Genomic DNA, 19,552 nt, shown 5'->3' on the forward strand with positions numbered 1-19,552 from the left:
TTTCCCTCCCCAGCTGGGGATCAGGCAGGGTTAGATGGCAGATAAGGAGCTCTCTGGTTTCATCTTATGCTGGAAAGTGGGCAGCAAGCCAGTCACAGGAGAAGTAACCATACCATCCATTCAAGCAGCTGGAAACAAGCCTGGAGAATTGGATCCTATCTCTACCTAAAAGACAAGATGCAGGGAGAAGTTTTGTATGGTGAAACAACCTTTCAGAGCTGTGGGTTTCACAGGTCCACAAGCTTGACCTGCAGCCCTGTGCCCCAACCACACATGTTAAAAGCAGCACTAAGCACCATGAAAATCAGAATAAATTTATGAAAAAATTAAAGCTGCACCCAAGGTGTCTGAAAGTGGGTCTGAAACCAACACAGAATGGTTTGATCTCAGTTTCTCTGCAGCACAGGTGCCCATCTGTGAAAGACAGAGAAGCTCCCTCTCTTCCCACAGGCTTCATGAAGACAAATTGCTGCCTGTGAATTCCCCAGGATTCACCTTAAGAGGTGATAAATAGTTCTCTACTCAGTGAGAGGCTGAGCAGAGCACTGAATGTGGAGGTCAGGATGGCACACTCTGAGGAGCTCCTTAGAGGGACTCCATCATCCCTGGGCACAGGGAAATGTGGTCCTTGGGGCACTGCAAAGCTGGATGAGATAATTACAAGAACTCACTAATCTGCAAGCACGGGCACAAAGAGAGAAAACGAAGGCTGTTTTGTTTAATTCTACCTTTAGAATTAATTCCAGCACTTCCTAACTTTTAGATACTTAACTTTCCAGCTGTTATTTCAAAATGTCAAAGTCATTTGTGTATGTATCTGTAACACTATCCCAATGGATAGACACACAACTAGTGAGAAATACCACAGCAACTTGACCAATGATCTGGACATTTTTTTCCCCAACAGTAAAGAAATAATAAAAGCAGGGCCTGCCATATCCCAGGCAGGGGTAAATGTTTCCTTCTAGGAAGAGAAGGTGAACAGTGGCCAGGAGCAGGTTGCTGTGAAAGGTCATGGAGACCTTTCCACTCCTGGCAGGATGGAGAGCACGTCAGCATGGATAACATCAAGAAGAAAATAACAGTAGTTCAACAGCGTGCTGTGCAGTAATTTCTGCAGTTCCAGTTTCTCTTCTCATCATTTATTTAAGACTGTGTCTAGACAGTGCATTACCATTCACAGAATTTATGACTAATGCCCTGAAAAGCAAAGATACCGGAATAATGTAAACACGGAAATCACCTAGAAGCCATACAAATCCTTAAATGGTTTAAAATATTCCCAAATTAACTTTGACAGGAAAAAGTGTCAGGGTGACCACAGTATTTCATGGACAAACTTGCCCAGTGTATCAACAACATGGCAAGGGCAGGGTGGAAATTCTGCAGTAAGAGATTTACAGATTTGTTCCTGTTAGATGAAACAGAATCATCAACAGCTCTCAAGCCTAAAATATCCCTAGAGATGCTTTTAAGAGACATAGATTATACTGGGAGAAAAATATTTCAAGCATTAACAGGATGCTTTTTTTTTCCTCACAAGAAGATGGTCTTGATTTTCAGAGATTCAGAAACACCTGAATTTCTTGTGCAAACAGTGACAACCACGGTGACTCTTTCACATTTAGCTGGCACAGCTCTTTCCTTGTACTACAGCATTAAAAAGCCTTTTTCTCTGGTTACCTCAGTCTTGCCATTTGATGCTTACAGGCACACATGTATGCACATGCCTGTATATCCAAAAGACTTCACTGAAGTAACTTTTCAACCATAATTAGACATACTGGAGACTTTCCCCAGCGTGAAACTGATGCTTGGAAAATACAGATGATCAACAGCAGGTCCTTTGCCTGTCTGATAAATCTGCTTGGACACACAGTAACCTGCAGCTCAAATTCTGCTTTGCTGAGACTCCACAACAGCCACGGAGCCAAACAGTGGCAGGATACAGTAAATTAAAAATAATGCTTTAATTTCTCTTCTCTAGCAAATCATTTTAGGAACAAGTAAAACACATCGACCACTTCTGTGTTTGCTTCCTTCTGTTAAAATCCTGCTAGACACAATATTCTACCTGTGACTGTGGAGAAAATGCCTGGGGAAAAAAAAAAGTTTGGAAGTTCTTTTTCCAATGCTCTGAAGCAAGTTAAATGTGGGATGAACACATTGCTCTTGACAGATCCCATGACAGGACATATAGCTCATCCCCCCTCATGCCACATTATGATTCGGTGCAGGAGCAGGTTTGGGGACATTCCCACAGATCTGAGTCACCCAAGTCTTATGACCCAAAACAAGGGCTAGGGCTGCAACAGGACCTTTCCTTTCAATCTGGTGTTCCTGTGTGTGATTGTGGAAATGCCCAGGGCCCTACTGTAGAGTGGAAATAGAGAAAATGCAATGTCATACGAAAATAGGAGACAAAACTATGTCCTGCAGAACTTTTCTGGATGACAGAACAGTTCAACAGTTTAGATAATTCAAGATGCCTGTTCAGCTTAAGAGCATCTAAATTTATCCATTAGAGAAAGAAAGTTCCTTTTCCCCAAGGAATCCCCTCCATCTACATCTCAAGTTCTGATAAAATCGGGAATTTCTGGTTGACAACTGGTAACCCTGATGTGGGAAGGGGAAAAAGTTTCCATCTTGAGACAAAGGTGATTAAGTCTTCCTGAGCAGTCTCATTAAGACTCAGATGTTAGATCAGATCCACCAAAAAGTTCACCAGTTTTCAGACCTCCCACATAGTCCCAGGTAACCACAGAAGCCCTAAGAAAATGGGTCCTAGTGCAGTTTTGGTTGGAAAGCATCTGGTACCAAGTTGCCCTGAGGTCATAGGTTGTTTTAAATTTGAACCAAAACTGGGTTTGTAATCTGGGAACAAACCCTGCTCCACATCAAAGGAGATGTTATACCAAGTGCATCCTGAATTAGCTTTGAGGAGAAAGCTCCTGGTGTAAATGCAGGCAGGCTCAGAGCAGACACTGCACCAGGCAGTGAGTTATTGCTCTTGGCCAGGGATATTGGCCTGAACCCAGACAGGTAATGAGCCCTTGGAGGGGTAACAAGCAGGTGCCTTCCTCAGGCTCCCCTGGAAGTTTAGTGAATTTGTGACTAGGGGTGGCAAAGAGCAAGAATGAGGAGCTTTAATCTGCTATGTCTACTCCTTGCCACGCTGGACAAAGTTTACTGTACATTTTTGCAGACTCATTTACTTCAGTGAATAGGAACCTGTGGCCTAGGACTGAATTAAGCCTTTACACATCTCAGCTGAAGTGAATCTTCTTCCCTAAGAAGCATTTATTTCCTCTCTTAATCTGACTAAAACTTACCTAGAGAGCAGTAGAGTCCAACTTGTTCATATCCTTCACAGCAATCTGTGAGAGTGATGGTTTCAGGGACTTGGACCATGTGAAACTGTGTTCTGTAGTGTGTCCGGGGACACACCATCCACGGGATCCACCCTCCACAGGATGTGTTCTTCTCATAGGACTCCTGGTAGGTAACCATTTTAAACACACTTTTGGTCAGGGTGTAGTTGCACAGATGGTACCCAAGCAAAGAGAGCCCTTTTTCTAGGGGAGAGAAACAGGAAAGAAAGGGATCAGCATTAATTTGTCACCCCGGAGCAGAAGTTCCCTGCAGTATCCAGTTAAAAACAGTGTTATGAGAAAGCAGTGACAGAACCAACACAGATGAATGATTTCCAGGAAGGCTGATGTTGGGAAGAGCATCACTTCAAAAAACAGACACAAGAAAGAATTGGTAGTGACTGCTTGTCATAGGCATCACTTTGGTCATGAAAGGATGCAGATTGGCAGAAAATTCAAAGAGTTCTTGGTGCCTTCAGGTTCGAGGTGGAAAAAGGGCAATTTAACTCAAGTTAATATTAAGGACATTTACATATGTTAATTTAAATTAACAGTAGAGCACAATAGGCACTTCCAGGGCAGAGTCATCCCAGTACTTTAAATGCCCGCTCCAGCCTCCTGCTGCCAAAGCCTTCATCACTCCCCCCTGTTATGAAGGGAACAAAGGGCGAGGAACTCATGGGCAGATGAGTCACAGTAGATGTCTGGAATAAGACATCCTTCAGACATCACCCTAGGCTAAAACTGGGTACTCATACATCAGTGGGAAGCACTTCCACGTATTGACACAAAAGGTGTTCCTGGAGATCCTGTGCTGCCTCTCTGCATTTGCAGCAGGCCTTGTTGATCAGGCCACTGGAAACCTGCAGTGCATCATTGACTTCGAGTATAAACAAAGTCAGTGATAAGGCCATTAACGACATCATTTCACACAGGTCTGGGGAAGGGACTCAGCTTCCAGAGTTCTGAAACCATTTCTGATGAGGAGTGAACTCGTTACATGCTGTACTTAAAACTGAAATACTTCAGCAGGGATAGGGAAAAAAACCCCAACAGCAAACAACAGAAAGAAAGCCCAACAACAGCAACAAAAGCAGATGGAGTTTAAGAATTAGCAGTAAGCAACCTACAGTCATGTCACAGACATCAGGCTGGCTCCCTAATGAGATGTTATAGGAGCCAGAGGGGCTGAGTCACCCTGTGTCCCATTTGGGAAACAGATCGGATGGAATTAAAATGCCTGTATCATCCTCTAGCCAAAGCAGAAGAAACTTTAATAAATATGAATTAGCTGCAGAGATTCAAATATAGCAGGACTGTTTTTTTCTGAGAGCTCTGAGGGCACCGGGGTCAGCCAACAGACAGACTGAAGCTAACACAATATACACAACAGGCATACAATTAAAACATTTACAGCTTATCTTATTTGTACAACTTATCTCCTGCCTGAAAAGATGAAACATGTTAAAAACAATTCAAGAAGACAAACCAGAATTGTTAGGCTTTCAGGAATCCTGTGCTTTTATCACATTTAGCTTTCCAGCTAAACAAAAGACATTTGTGCAATTTGAGCAGGACTAGGAAAAGAGCTTTGGACTGGACAATCCATTTGTAGCACAAATGGGTCTAGACATCATGTCTAGTCCATGTTTTCTTCTGGGGACAGTCCAGAAGAAAACATGGACTAGACATGATGTCTAGATACGGCCCCTGGAAGCCCAGCCCTGTCCTGCCTCACTCAGCTGTGCATCCTCCTGCAGCAAAAGGCAGAGCTGATGCTGGGTTGTGCTCCAGGGAGTGCATGTGAGAGCCAGAGACCTCCCAGCAGGCTCCAGGGACTCTGTGCTGCTGCTGGGAGCAGGTCAGTAGGAAAATACTGAGTGAAGGTATAGCTGGAAGCCCCACTCCCTGCCTGTTCCTCCTGCCCAGCCTCCAGCAGGGCACCTCTGTGTCCGGTCCCTGAAGCTCTGGGAGAGTGGCTGAAAGGTCTTCACGTCCCTGAAAGGCACCAGGGCTGCTCTTTGTGCCTAAGTAGGGAGTGGAAGGAGGTGGTCAAGAGGGGCAGGGAGTCATCCAGCCTGTCTCAAAGCCTGGCTCAAAGCCTGGCTCCAGCCCAGACCCTGCCTGAGCCAGCAGAGGATCCCAAAGGCTGGGATGGAGTACTGCCCAGGACCCAGCTGTGGCTGTGCAGGAGGAGATAGAAGGAGAAGTGAGCCAGAGAAAGCAAGGTGGTCTCTCCCTCTGGCTAACTTTAGGGTAACTCTCTGGGAGAAGGGGAAAGGAAAACAAACATGGGTTCTGGAGCAGAAATCAGAGATCAGGGGGTGCTTTTTATTCAATGCATTTGATCCATTAACACCTCACATGAGGCACAAGTGCCTGAGAAGAAACAGGCAGCTGTCATTGCATTTTGGAAAGCATTCCCTTGCCATGTGTTAAGAGTGATCCAAGAATACCTTTCTCTGCAAATGCTTCTAGGCATGTAGGTGTGTGGGGGGGAAAATCTTGCTTCAGCTTTTTTATTTGGCTTTTTTTTTTTAATTAGTTTGAAACCTGAATGGCAGAGTGGAACAGAAGCAATACCTAAATAATTTTGGTTACAGCCTTTCCCTGGAGAAAGTGCACAAACATCTGTTGTGACCAGGGAAGGAGGGAGGAGCAGGACAAATTTTATTCTATGAAAATGAGAAAGAGAAACTCATGTGTTGAGGAACCAGACTGTGATAGTATAAAATCACATTAGAGGAGAGTAGGGCAGGTAAGAAGCAAGAGCTCAGCCTTGTTCCTCATCCCTATGACCCCTCCTTTTCTCCAGAGCTCACGTAAAGCCTGGCAAGAGCAAAGCAGGGACTGGAAGGGAAAAACTGAGTAAGGAGAGCACTGAGGATTCGTGTTGTCCGTGCAGAGCTGAGGCCACAGCGAGGATGTAGCACTGGAAAGTTAAAAATTCCAGCGTCAGCTGAGCTGGCTTAGTCTCTACAGCAATGTGCAACATAAATACAGGTATGAAACTGAGAATAAGATGGTGTAGAATTAGACGCAGTTTATAATTGGAAGCGACAGCTGTCAGAGCAGATATGAAGTCATATTTCATACTTAAACATTAATAGTAGGTATATATATATGTACACACACTAGGTATAGAATGAGGCTGCCAAAGCCTAAAGAGAAGCTTTCAGATAAGGTTAGGGTGGTACAAAAAGATGCCCTCAGTGGAAGAAGCTGGACTGAAGGTGGCAGGGAAAGGTGCAGCACCACCAACCTTTGCCCCATCCATCACTTCTGTACCGTTCAAAACAAGCTTTGACACTCACAGAGTTCAATTATTTTGCTGACAGCAGTTTGCTGCTGAGCAATGTGGCTTGGATCAATTTGGGCTCTTTAGCAAATTGGCTTTCTGTTCTCATTACTCCCGTCTATGGGATTATGGCACAATCAAATGGAATTAAAATGCACTGGCTGTTGTTTTCAGTGACTCAAAGCTGAAGTCAGTGGCACAGCAGAAGGCAGTCACCTGCTGTTAGTATGGATATGTTACACCTATCATTTCTGGATTTTACAATTTTTTCCCAGAGACCACCAGCTTTCAGCACCATCAGGGAAAATATCTTTTTTTTTTTAATGTTAAGCAAGAGCATAAACAATTAAAGCAAAACCCTTTATTAACAGAAACCAATACTGAGAGGAAAGCCTGGGAGCAAAGGCTGCACAATAGCAGGTTCCTTAGAACTCAAGGTTAAACCCAGGTCAGAACTGAGAGCATGATCAAAAAACAGCAGTAAAAAATGCTTCACAGCATTTACGCCACAGACAGAGCTGCAGTTCTGGAAACTTCACCCCTCAAGTGATACAAGAACCACTGGGATCTGCAAAATCTTTTCTCACTGGAGAGCAGCAAGACCAAAAGATAAGCCCCTTTCTTATCTTGACATAACCTTAAACGTAGTCTGTTGGAACAGGTTCTTGGAGGGCAGATTCAAGTTCACTTTTGAAAAACGAAAAAAAAAAATGGATCACGGGCTCAATTTTTCTCCAAATTCCAAATTTTAAAGTCAACACTATTTACTTTAAATGGCACTAGGATGGGGGTTCTGTTGGCCCTAATCATTACAAGCCTCTTTTCACCTGTGGCTTTGACAGAATAACAGAAAAGTCTGCAAGGTTCTAAGAAATATGGTTTATATTTAACTGAGACTCACAAAACCACTTAAGTAAAGAAAAGCAACAAAGAGCAGCCAAAATCACAGTATTTTCTCATCTACATAAATCAAAGCAGAAATGAAGAGTAAATTAGGAGTTCATTTAGCAGTTACAAGTGGGTTAGGGTTTTTCAAAATTACAGCCCACACCACAGATGATATTTAAGTATGTCTTCTACAGCCTCACTTTATGCACCTCTAGGAATTTGCCAGGCACATTACTACATCATTTCCTCCTAAAGCTTATTTTAAAGACAACTTTCATTAAAAATTTGCACAATACTGAAGACAAAGCAGAAATTCTCCTTGTTTATTTCTGGCACAAAGGAAAAGACAAGGATTTTGCCCGAGGATGAAAGGCTGGAGACAAAGGTTGCGTTTTTGCTTGGTTAGATTTTCTCTGTTTAATTATCAACAGAGGATCCTTAAATGGTCGCTGGGACATTGCCAGTTCTCCAGAGAGGGCCACCTTGGCTGGTTTATTTCAAAGAAATATCTATCCCACATCCAAACTAAGCTGTTCTCTGGCCAGTTTTGCTTCACTCACCTGTAATTTCATCTCCCCTTCCCTGTCGTGCAGCAGCCCAGAGGATGAGAACAGAAACAAGAGTGATCCTGGCCATTGCAGGGCCCATCCTGGATAAGTCTTTCTTATCCCTTTGTTTCCAAGGTGGTAGAGCTTGGTTGTCCCTACAGGTAGGCTTTTGGATAGGGGAAAAGGGTGCTCTGGGTTTGTTACCTTTTGCAGGGAGGTGATAACTGCTGGCAACAGAAACAAAGAGGCTCTGCTGGGAATTTTTCTGGTTCTCTCTCCTTTGTGTTCCCTCTGGGGAATCTGCCTCTTCTGCCTGTTCAGCTTGGCTCCCCTGGCCTGATTTTTAGAGGAAGGCATTTTAAAGCTGCTGGTTTAGTCCCTGTTTATCCTCCAGAGCACTCACACCTTAAACTCAACACCTCAGAGCCAGATTTATGCACCTCAGATATCAGCTATAAGCATCCTGAATTCAGTTCCTGTCCACACATCAGGTGGTACTTTGAAGGTCTTTAATTCTGTACCTTGAAAGCAAACTAAGAGTAAAAGCCAGTATCTATGCCAGTGTTCATTCCTGAGTTTAAACTGTTTGTCCAGTAGCTTTCATTGTGCCCCTCATTTCACTGCAATTTCAGCATCTCCTAAGCCAGAGCAATGCCAGGCAATCAAGAACCTTGTTAAGCAGGGTGTGAATCAGGTCCGAGAAACCAAAAATCCTTTTTTTTTTATTGCCTAAATAATGAAGGCACATTCCCAAGATAGATGTGCCTCCAGCTTTCCAACACACGACAATAACTTCAGTGCAATGTCACTTGGCTCACGCAAAGACAAGGAGTGAACACGGGATGATATTTTCTGAGGAGCTGACACTAAAGGATGGAAAATCACAGGTACAGCTCTTGGAGCTGAGGCAATATGTTCAGAGAAGCACTTAAATACGTATCACAGTGTTGTAGACAATTCCATGTGGATGAAAGGGATCTGGAACCACAGACCCTCTCATTTGTGGGTGTTCAGATAGGAGAGCTGGGGCCTTTTGTAGCATTGAGGCACTTCTGAGCTGTTCTTCCGGCTTGGAAAATCAAGTATCAAGCTCATCAAGGGGAAAAGAAAATTAAAAGGAAGAAAAACAAAGGAAAAATAAAGCTTGCCCAGGAAAAAAAAAAAAAAACCAACCAAAATCAGTTGTAGAATGCTTCAATAAAAATTAAAAAAAAGAAAAAAAAGAAAAAAAAGAACTGATTTGGAAACATTTCTGCTCCAAGGAGAATGTTCTTCTTAGCACCAGGATGTATCCACAGATGCAGCACCTACATCTCCTGTCAGGGAGGCAACAATGAGCCCCTGGCTGCAGGCTGGGCAGAGGATGCCATCTGACTTAAAAACCCCACTAATAAATAAATAATCAAAGAAGATTACTTAAGTCAGTGAAATTCAATGTTTAAATAGAAATATTTCTCTTTATGATCTGTATTTTTTTTTTGAACAATCTAAATTTTCTGGGAAAAATATCTTGGTTGAAATTTTTTGGCTAGAACTGACAAAAACCAGATCTTTAGCACTTAGAAATTATTTGGTCCCTCCTATAAAGAAGTGTATGTCTTGTCCAATTTCAAATATAGGTAATGCCAGACTGGCATGTGAATTGGATTGCATCTGAGTTGAAACTGCATTGCAGTAGTGAATTAAATGGTTCCTAAATACAGAATGTGCAGAACCACCTTTTTCAAATAAAAAATTGAGAAAAGTCAGTGAATGGTTAATCCAAACAAGAACTAGATACAGAAATCATGTGTATTTCAGGATTTATCTCGCAACTTGCAAATTCCATGAGGTTCTGCATGCAAGTCCATGATTTATATCTGCATTATTCCTTCAGTTACAATCAGCTAGGCTCACAGCAATTTACTTTTTAGCAATGCAGACACTGGAAAAGACCACTCAGGCAATTAAGGATGCATCCTGTGTCCTGTCCAGCCCTTTCCACATCTTCCAGCCACATTCTTGTCCTGTGTTAAGTGCAGCAAGTTGAATATGATGTGCTGCATCCCCTGCAGCAGTGCTTGATCTCTGTACTACCGTGATGAGTTGCACTTGCTCAGCGCAAGCCAACGCAGAGTCTCCTGCAGGGAAACTACAGATTCACCGATATTTTGGATAACTGACCATCTGTACATGCATGGATGACTGCATATAACTACCTTTTTAGTAACCATCATTGTATTTCACAGATAAATTTTTGGTGTTTTCTCCCCTGTTCCTTTCAAGTAGGTGTTGTCTGTTTCCCAGGGAACAAAGGACAGAAAAAGAAGAAACTGCCTCAAGCTGCTCCAGGGAGGTTCAGGTTGGACATCGGGAAGAATTTATTCACTGAAAGAGTTGTCAAGCATTGGAAGGGGCTGCCCAGGGAGGTTTGGAGTCTCCATCCCTGGAGGTGTCCCAGAAAGGGCTGGAGGTGGCACTCGGTGCTCTGGGCTGGGGACAAGGTGGGCATCGGGCACAGCTGGGACTGGATGGGCTGAGAGGGCTTTTCCAGCCTAAATGACTCTGTGATTCTATCTCAGGACTCCAGCAGAAGATTCGCACACTCTCTCTTTGGTGGTGAGGAAGGACAGTGGAGAGAGGAACGGAGAAGGAGAAGAAGAAGATATTCTGTGGAATAAAAGCCCTGTGTGGTGCTGCTAGTGAGCTGGGCTCCAGCCTGGAAGGAGCTCATCCCAGTCCTCCTGGCACAGTCATCTGGAGCTGATCACTTCTCCTGGCTCTGTTGTTTATACTTTCTGCAGTTATGTTTCTAATGTCTAAACTGATCTAAAGTTTGCAATTTATACAGGGAAGGGCTGTGCCAATAAAAGCCACATCAAAATCCATTTGTGGATAATGTTACAGGATCAAGAAGCAGATTATTAGAGATGGGATTTGACTCTCCTAGACTGTACTATCAGTAATTGAAATATTGTGGCTGACAGCAGGCTTCCTCATCATACTTTTTGGGCATTTATTGGTTTAGACAGATTCACTTCTGATTTAATTAGTCACTTAGAAGATCTTGATCTTCTCTAGGCAAGGGGTTTGACACAGAAAGGTCATTGCTGGAACATTTCTTTCTTGCTTTGTATTATTTTGTCTATAAAGCAATCATTATTTCAGATGCAGAAAATGGTCATGACATTTCAAGACAGACTGATCTGCACAAGGGGAACAGGACCATGGGCTCATTGGGAATATACATTTGAGGAATATATCATTGGGAATACAACAAAAACTGCTCTGTGCTTCAGAAGCCAGCACATCTTCCTGTAGATGAATAGGATCTAAAGCTTGAGAACTATTAAATCATTTAACCTAGAGTCATGGAATCATAGAGTGGCTTTGGCTGCAAGGAACCTTAAGGATCATCCAGTTCCAACCCCCTGCAATAGGCAGGGACACCTCCCACTACACCAGGTTTCTCCAAGTCTCATCCAACCTGGCCTTGAACACTTCCAGGGGTGTGGCATCCAAAATTTCTCTGGGCTACCCTCAGAGTAAAGAATTTCTTCCATATATCTAATTTAAACCTGCCCTCCTTCAGTTTAAAATCATTGCCCCTTTTCCCCTCACTATTGGCCATACAAAAAAATGTCCTTACTTTTTATAAGCCCCCTTTTGTCACTGAAAAGTGCTCTAAGTTCTCCCCAAAGCCTTCTTTTCTCCAGGATGAACAACCCTGGCTCTCTCAGACTGTCTTCATGGCAGAGGTGTTCCAGCCTTCTGATCATCTTCATGGCCTCCTCTGGATATACCCTGAAATGTTCACAACCTTCTTATGTTGTTGAGCTGGATGCAGCATTCCAGGTGGGGTCTCACGAAGGCAGAGACAAGAGGCAGAACCACCTCCCTTGACCTTCTGACCACTCAAAAACCTCTTAAAATCAGCTGTCAGTAAATAGCCAGAGACCTCACCCAGGCTCCTACAGTTTCAGCCTGATTACAGCCTGTCAGTCTGAGAAAGTCCAGGCTGTGGCCACAGCAGACTGTGGGAATGAATGGCGGTGCCACCAGTCCTGAAGATCTCACTGCGGGAATGAACAAATCCAGGACAGGAAGGCAAAGGCAAAACCATGCTGCCGATGAAGGTGACAAGAAGTTGAGAGGAGACCTGATTTCCACCTGATTTCTGCCCCATGACTGCATTTTGTGGTGCCCAGTGAATTTTGTCTCACCATCAGGGCAGTCTTAAAAACTGCTCCTGCTGTGGCATTTCAGATACTTAGCAATGTTTGAGCTCAAGCCAGTCTTTCCCTTAGTGGGGCAGTGCTAAGGTTTCTTCCCTCTTCTACACTAAACTTCCCAAAAACTGCAGAAACTTGTCTTTGAGCCTGCAGCTGATCTGTCAAAACTGGCTTAAATCAATCAGCAAGGCAATAATGTTCTAGAAGAGTGGAACAAGCTGACTTAGCCAGAAATAACCTTTTAGCAGCCAAATACTAAAAAGCAATCATTCCTGCCATCAGGAGACAAACTTTTTCCTGCTTCTGAAAATGAGTACATATAATGGACACCTTAATGCCTATTCCCTACAGAGAAAAGAACTTCTCAGGACCTATTCAACTCTCAGAGTTAAAATGCTTGTCTGTGATTCCAGGGACTTGAATTCCCTGCCACTGCCACAGAACTCTTGTGCTGTGAGTCACACAGGTCAAATTTGCCACTGCAAGGGAGCCATGGGGACGGGAAGGAGCAGAAATCCCAGTATTTCAGACCTTGTAAAAGTCACAGCTACTATACTATAAATGTGCTTTCGTTTATGTTACCTGAAGAGAAAGTAGAAGAGAAAAAGCGCAGTTTTGCCAGCGTATTTTAGGTCTATGTTAGGATGGACACAGCTAAACTGGCAATTTCTTGAAGGGGTCATTGTTTCCCTGAGCTTCAGGCATCCAAAGAGTGGAAGAGTAGCACTTGTGGTTTTCACTGTTGCATTTGAGAGAAGAAAGCATTAAAATGAAGGGACACACACAAATGACAGTAACAAAAAATCACTGAAGCCCTAGGAGCTCATTAGCTGAACTGTGCAGGCAGAACGGTCCCTGACAGTACCCAGTGATTTGTTCTGTCTCACCAACAAACCGTTCCTCAGGAAAATCTTTGGGTTTTGTTGTTTTTTTCTTTTTCCCTGAACGCGCACAAACTGTTTCAAAGTGACTCATGAGGAAAAAGTTCTTATTGGTAACAGGAGGAAAAAATATGAGTCAGGCAGAGGTCACGCCGAACCTCTGCCTGGCCCTGCTCCTCCAAGAGGAGGTTGTGCAATCTCAGCATGGGGAAGCTCTTGTTCCCTCCAGCACTTTGAGGGCAGGGTCCCATCCCCAGCACGAGCTGGGCACCAGATGAGACTTGATCACACCTCATGCATGAGTTGGGCACCAGATGAGACTTGGTCACACCTCATCCATGATTTAGCAGTGCTGCAGGGGAGTAAATCCCATCTGAGATATTTTGTGGCTTGCTTCTTGTTTTTAGCTCCAAAAGCAGGCGTTTTTGAGGGAAAGCAGCCTGGGAGGTGGGAATTGCCTTTTGCTATGGAGGTTTATTGGGAGAAGAGTCAGAGGGTCTCCTGCTCGGCATCCCAGCATGGGTTACAAGGGCCAGTGCACCTGAAGGTCCCATTCAGGGCAGAGGTCTGGCCTCTGCCAGCAGCTGCTGATGGGACTGGGCCTCTCCTCACTCTGCCTCGCTGGCTGAGCCATCAGATCCCTGCAGCAAAGGTTTGGGAATGGGCACTGACACCAATCCCACTTCCTTGCTCACCCAATGCCACAGGGCTCAAGAACAGCAAACACCAGCGACCAGCCCAAAGATTTGGCCCTGCTTCACTGGCTTGTGCCCTTGCTGCTGCCTGTAACCCGTTTTTGACTGAAGGCACCTGCTGCTCCTCTTGGAAGAAGGATGACTTCACCTTTTTTATCCCTCCACATCCCATCTGACATACAGCTGAGACACGGATGGGAAGGACAGAGGACTGTGCATGCAACTGGAAATTCCACTTGTGCATCTGTCTCCTGCACACAGATGCAAAACGTGCCTCTGTTCAGCAGATTTGAAGCACAGAATAAACCAACCAAAACACACAATCTGCTTTTTGCTGTTGGTCAACAGAAGATTTAACCCTCACTGCCAGCTAAGAGTTACAGAGACATAGATCCAAGTACATGTTTCTGGTGATTTTCCTAAGGCGTTTCAGAGGCAAATCTTTAGTCCAAACCCCAGGACTTGTTTCACAATTTGTGTCAGAGCTTCTATTGATGCATTAAATTTAAATGTTTACAGGAAGCTTGTCACTTTGAAGGACCTAAAGGCACATTGTTGTGCGTGCTCCTGAGCCAGCTCAACTAAAAGCAGAGCAGCTCAAGGAGGAGGAGGAGCCTTTCAAAGCAGAAACACTGGATTTAGGGAACCTAAGATCAAGGTATGGGATGGCATCCTGCTCCTACTGTGTGAATACTGAGTAAGGAATTCAGTCAGATTTGCAAAAATCCAGCACATTTTAAGCTGGTTAGAAGATACAAACATTTAAATAGATTTGCTTAGGAGAAGGAACAAAGTAAATTGTTTGGGGGAGGTGTATTGTTTCTTTTTTCCTCCCTGTTAATACCTGTAATTGTGACTAACCCAGAACAAATACTGGATTACTCAGTACAAAGGAGGTGGGGAGCTTCTTAAGTGGGCAGAAAAGCACCAGATGACTGAAACAACGAATTATTAAAACCAATATGAAATGAAAGTTTGAGGTACAAGGAAACTTCATCTGCAAGAAAAAGAATAAATGTTTTAACCTAGCTGCCAAAATGTAACAGCTAGAAGAGTTATGAACCCATACCTGTGTTTCTGAGGGGATTCTGAACAAACAGAAAATTCACTGGTGGTTTCACTCACTGTACACAGTGAGGAAGCGCTTTTATTTTTTCTTCTCTTTTTTTTTTTAAAGAAGATCCTGGCTGGCTGTCAAGTGGAACTGTTGCTTTGAAATTTAATTTTGGGGGTTTTTTTAGATTGACATTAAATCATCCATGAGATTAAAATCAAAGCGTCTCTGGGCTTTCCATGGCCTTGCTCATACCTTTTCCCTAAATAAAGACTGCAGACTCCTTGTAAGAACCCCTGTACCAGGTGTCTGTCAGGAACAAGCCAAGTCTGAACAAAAATCCAGCCTTGCCCAGAAGGCAGTGCCGGGCTGATCCGCCCTCGGAATTGCTCAGCACAGGAGGCTCCTGCTGCTGCTCTGACTCTGCATTTGGACACGTGGGCATTTGCCATGGTTTCGCCCACAAGTCACTCTGAAGCATCTGTTGAGCTGAAGCTGCTGCTGAAACAGAGGAGGGCAGAGCTCCAGCTTGCACAGGGCTCCCCAGCAGGGTTTATTCCATCAGCACCTGGGAATTAAGCAATGGAAGAGTGGAAGTCCAATATTAACCCACAGGTCTCTCATAAGGGTGGCACCTTCAGGACTGCATCCTCGGAGCAGGAGTTTCACACCACTCTGGGGAAGAGCCTCTGTCTCCCAGGAGCTTCTCAGCACTGAAATTTCCACTTCTGATGCCAGGAAAACTCCTGCTCTTTCCACACCCTCTCCAATGTGCAGCCCCTGCCTCAGTTAGACAGCACTGTTGGATTTTCCAGGTACTCAGGAAAAGAAAATCATTTGTACCTCCTAAAGGCATCAGGTGCTGACACAAACAACGCCAGCTTCTTTACGATACCAGAGTGCTGAAAGGAGAAGCAGAAATGTAAATGCTTTGGAATAAAGATTACATATTGCATCACTGGCTTGGTAACCCATAGCAGAAACCATCAATCACCTTCTTTGCAAAGCTAAACAGGAAAAAGAAGAGATGCCTGGCAAAGAAGTTCCTTGTTTGGAGCTCAAAGAGACTTCACACCAGTTTTTGGCATTCTCAGGTGAAGAGAAATATGTGGTCATGCACTGTAAAACAGCAGGAAAATAATTTTGGTGATTTTTCTCCCCACAAAAACCCCAACTAAAGTTATCTCTCTCTATTTAACCAAAAGAAAAAAAAAAAATCTCACAACAGAACTTATTTTGCCAGATATTGAGAGCTGATATTTAAAGCTCACAAGGAGATGATTTTCAAAATGTTTATTGGCTTGAGAAAGCAGTGGGTTATTTACTGAATCTGTTCTGCACCCTTAATTAGCACAAATGCCAGTAGGGGAACTTCCTGTGTGCTTTCCTTTCTGTGTGCTGACCTTCTGCATGAGAAAAAATCCCTAGTGAAAATTTGGTAACCCATAGCAGAAACCATCAATCACCTTCTTTGCAAAGCTAAACAGGAAAAAGAAGAGATGCCTGGCAAAGAAGTTCCTTGTTTGGAGCTCAAAGAGACTTCACACCAGTTTTTGGCATTCTCAGGTGAAGAGAAATATGTGGTCATGCACTGTAAAACAGCAGGAAAATAATTTTGGTGATTTTTCTCCCCACAAAAACCCCAACTAAAGTTATCTCTCTCTATTTAACCAAAAGAAAAAAAAAAATCTCACAACAGAACTTATTTTGCCAGATATTGAGAGCTGATATTTAAAGCTCACAAGGAGATGATTTTCAAAATGTTTATTGGCTTGAGAAAGCAGTGGGTTATTTACTGAATCTGTTCTGCACCCTTAATTAGCACAAATGCCAGTAGGGGAACTTCCTGTGTGCTTTCCTTTCTGTGTGCTGACCTTCTGCATGAGAAAAAATCCCTAGTGAAAATAGATTTTAATTCCCTCCTTGAAATCAAACATTTGGCTTTGGTTAAGGAGGCACACAGCCCCGTCCTTCATGATATTTGGACTGCAAGAGCTCTGGGGCAGGGAGGATTTTCTTTGTCATTCGCTGCTGAAAATGACAGGAATTTCAGTTTATGGACACAATAATGCTAATGCTGCCACTGAAGGATGATGAGAACATGACTGTTGTTGTGATTAACATTCATTTATCACTAAAATGCCAAGTATGAATATCAGCACACATATTTCATCACTCTCCTTCTTTGCAACTAGTTTCTATCATATTCTAAAAACTACTCAGTATTGTCCTATGTGAGAGACAGAGCTCACAAACTGATCTAAGGCCTCAAATTCTTACGGAAAGGTGGGAGCCAAGGGTGTGTCAGCCTCCTCCAAAAGGCAGCACTGCTGATTTAATTACCTGAGTCAGTGAAATCAGCTTAATGAGAGATAAGAGAACATGTGTGCATGCCTTAAAAAGAGGGAGGCAACTGAAATAAGTTTGCATCTACCACATTTTTGTTTGGTTCACTGTTCTTCTCAGAGATCTGATGGGATGGATGGACTGGGACCCACTGGCAAAGTCACAAAAGGCTTTAGGGCAGTCTACAAAACTTCCATGCCTTTCCTGCAATTTATTTCTTAAATAAGAATGCAAAAGCTTAGCTGATGACGAGGATAAATGAACACTTTGCCTAAATGCCCCTGTTTCTAACCAAAAGGAAAAACACTGAAGGGCAACATCATTCCCTGCTTGCAAAAGATCTGCTTTTGATAGACCTTGTCCTTCCAGAAGCAAAAGGGACAAAAATACTTAAGACAACTTTAGGGACTGGAAAAGTTCACAGGATGAGCCCTGAGGGCTTATAAACAGCAGCAGATGGGTAGAACCTTAATCATCATTCTGGGAAAATCATCCTGATGTCAGTGCCGGTATTTGATGCTTCCTCAGGATGTGGTGAAGATGTTTCCTTACCAGCAAGGTGGAAACTTCACATTGTGGTAGGACACACAAAAGTATCCTCATGGTAACAAGGATATTTTATGGATAACAAGGGTCCAGTAAGAAAGGATTTATCATATGATCCACAACTAAAGCAACATTTCCATGTCAAAAATGGCACGGCTGAGGCAGTTTTGCACTCTGAAGAGCTGCAGCAAGTGCCAGGAAACAGCCAAAAACTCAGCAAATTACCTGGAGTTTAATGCGGAACAAAGGATGATGTACACCTGAAAAAATCTGTGTAATTCTCAGATCCTTGAGGCAGAAGGATTAGTCAGAACATTTTTGCTTGTCAGATGCTGCTGAAACACCCACCAAGGCAGACATAATCAAGAGTAGGCAAAGTCAAATTCCACTAATACTTGTATTCCCTTTCCTTCTGCTGCACCAACAACAAAAGTGGGAAGCCCAGCTTCATTTTTTTAAAAGCAAACATCCACATTTTGAAGAATCATGTGCCTACATTATGCAACTACCTAGTCCCTAACAAAATGGGCTGGTTTTCTATCTAGGGCTGTCTAAAAATAAATTTGAGAGGACTGTTTTCCCAAAAGGGCAAGGGTTATGCACATAACTCAGTGTCCACTTGGAAAATCTCTTCCGCATTCCCACGAGCAGCACTAATGATTATCTCAACAGAAAAGGTTTTTTCATCTCATTTACTTTTAGGACCTCTTCTGCCTTTCCCCTTTTCACATTTCTATCCATCTGAATATTAATGTTTTGCTCAGGTTTGTTCCTTTAGATGTCTCTGCCATAATACACATTTATTTTTATATACATGCATGTCTATACGTGTATACATGTACACACAAACACGTGTGCTTTGTATATATAAACAAATACATATAGGCACAAAAAACCCCACGTGTAAGTGGATAAACACATCCATGCAAAGATACAACCCTTGCAAGAGGAATAGTGTTTGATTCAGCACTGTTAATATTTAAATTTAATATGATGGAACTGTATCAGCCTGTTGAAGCTTTCTTGGTCTTTCAACCACGATTATTACACTCTTTAAGCATCACATTTTTTACTGAAACAAATGTGATAAGGATGAAAAAGAAACAAAGAAATAGAAACAGTGGGTTGTAACCGTGTGCAATCCATGAGGAGGGAAATGCTCCCTGCACGGTTTGGGTGCTTGAGCTGGATGTTGTAAACACCCTGTAGAAGCTTTTATCTATCAGTTTACTTTAAGCCTCTATCCTTAACAAGTCTTTACATGTGCATCATAAAGGCAAGTCCCATAGCACCTTATTAAGCTGTTTATTCTTTCCAGCCCTCTGCATTCAAGCTAAATCACATTACGCAATTAGCTGCTATGAAAACAAGTGGAACTTATTCTGTTTTCCTGTGTTGAAGGAGCAGTTCAAAATCTGTCCTCTTCAAAAAGTATTTGACAGATTGAGTTAGGATCAGTTTGATGTCTGAATTATTTTTCCTGTACCGTGAAAAGAAGCTGCTGCTGAGGCTTTGCTTAAAACCACCAAGATGCTGCAAAAAAATCTGTGACTCGAACAGTGAATTTTGATGACTTAGACAACTTCATCACCTTTCCCACAAGAAGAAAAGAATTAATTATTTTTAAGATGTGGGAGTGACAGGGTGGTCTTGACATGCCACAAAGTTCAACTGGTTGCATATTAATTTTTTTTTTCTTTTGAAAAGTCTTGCC

General features: G+C 43.0%; 1 protein-coding gene and 1 long non-coding RNA gene across 2 annotated transcripts in view; one reads left to right on the forward strand and one right to left on the reverse strand.

Annotated features, from left to right (window-relative positions):
* LOC103612875 (uromodulin-like 1) overlaps positions 1-9,199 on the reverse strand; it is a 51,737-nt gene extending 42,538 nt beyond the window's left edge. The window contains exons 1-2 of the mRNA XM_008630586.2: positions 8,118-9,199; positions 3,333-3,575 (exon numbers count right to left, since the gene is read on the reverse strand). Coding sequence (XP_008628808.2) covers positions 3,333-3,575; positions 8,118-8,205 — 331 coding nt within the window. The 5' untranslated portion in view covers positions 8,206-9,199. The remainder of the gene's footprint in view (positions 1-3,332; positions 3,576-8,117) is intronic.
* Positions 9,200-10,546: 1,347 nt separating this feature from the next.
* Positions 10,547-10,972, forward strand: LOC108445646. Its single transcript, XR_001860591.1, has 2 exons — positions 10,547-10,588; positions 10,667-10,972. It is a non-coding gene; the product is annotated as an uncharacterized LOC108445646 (long non-coding RNA).
* The last annotated feature ends 8,580 nt before the right edge of the window (positions 10,973-19,552 follow it).

The sequence above is a fragment of the Corvus brachyrhynchos genome, unplaced genomic scaffold (genome assembly GCF_000691975.1).
Source record: "Corvus brachyrhynchos isolate BGI_N302 unplaced genomic scaffold, ASM69197v1 scaffold413, whole genome shotgun sequence".
Lineage (NCBI taxonomy): Eukaryota > Metazoa > Chordata > Aves > Passeriformes > Corvidae > Corvus > Corvus brachyrhynchos.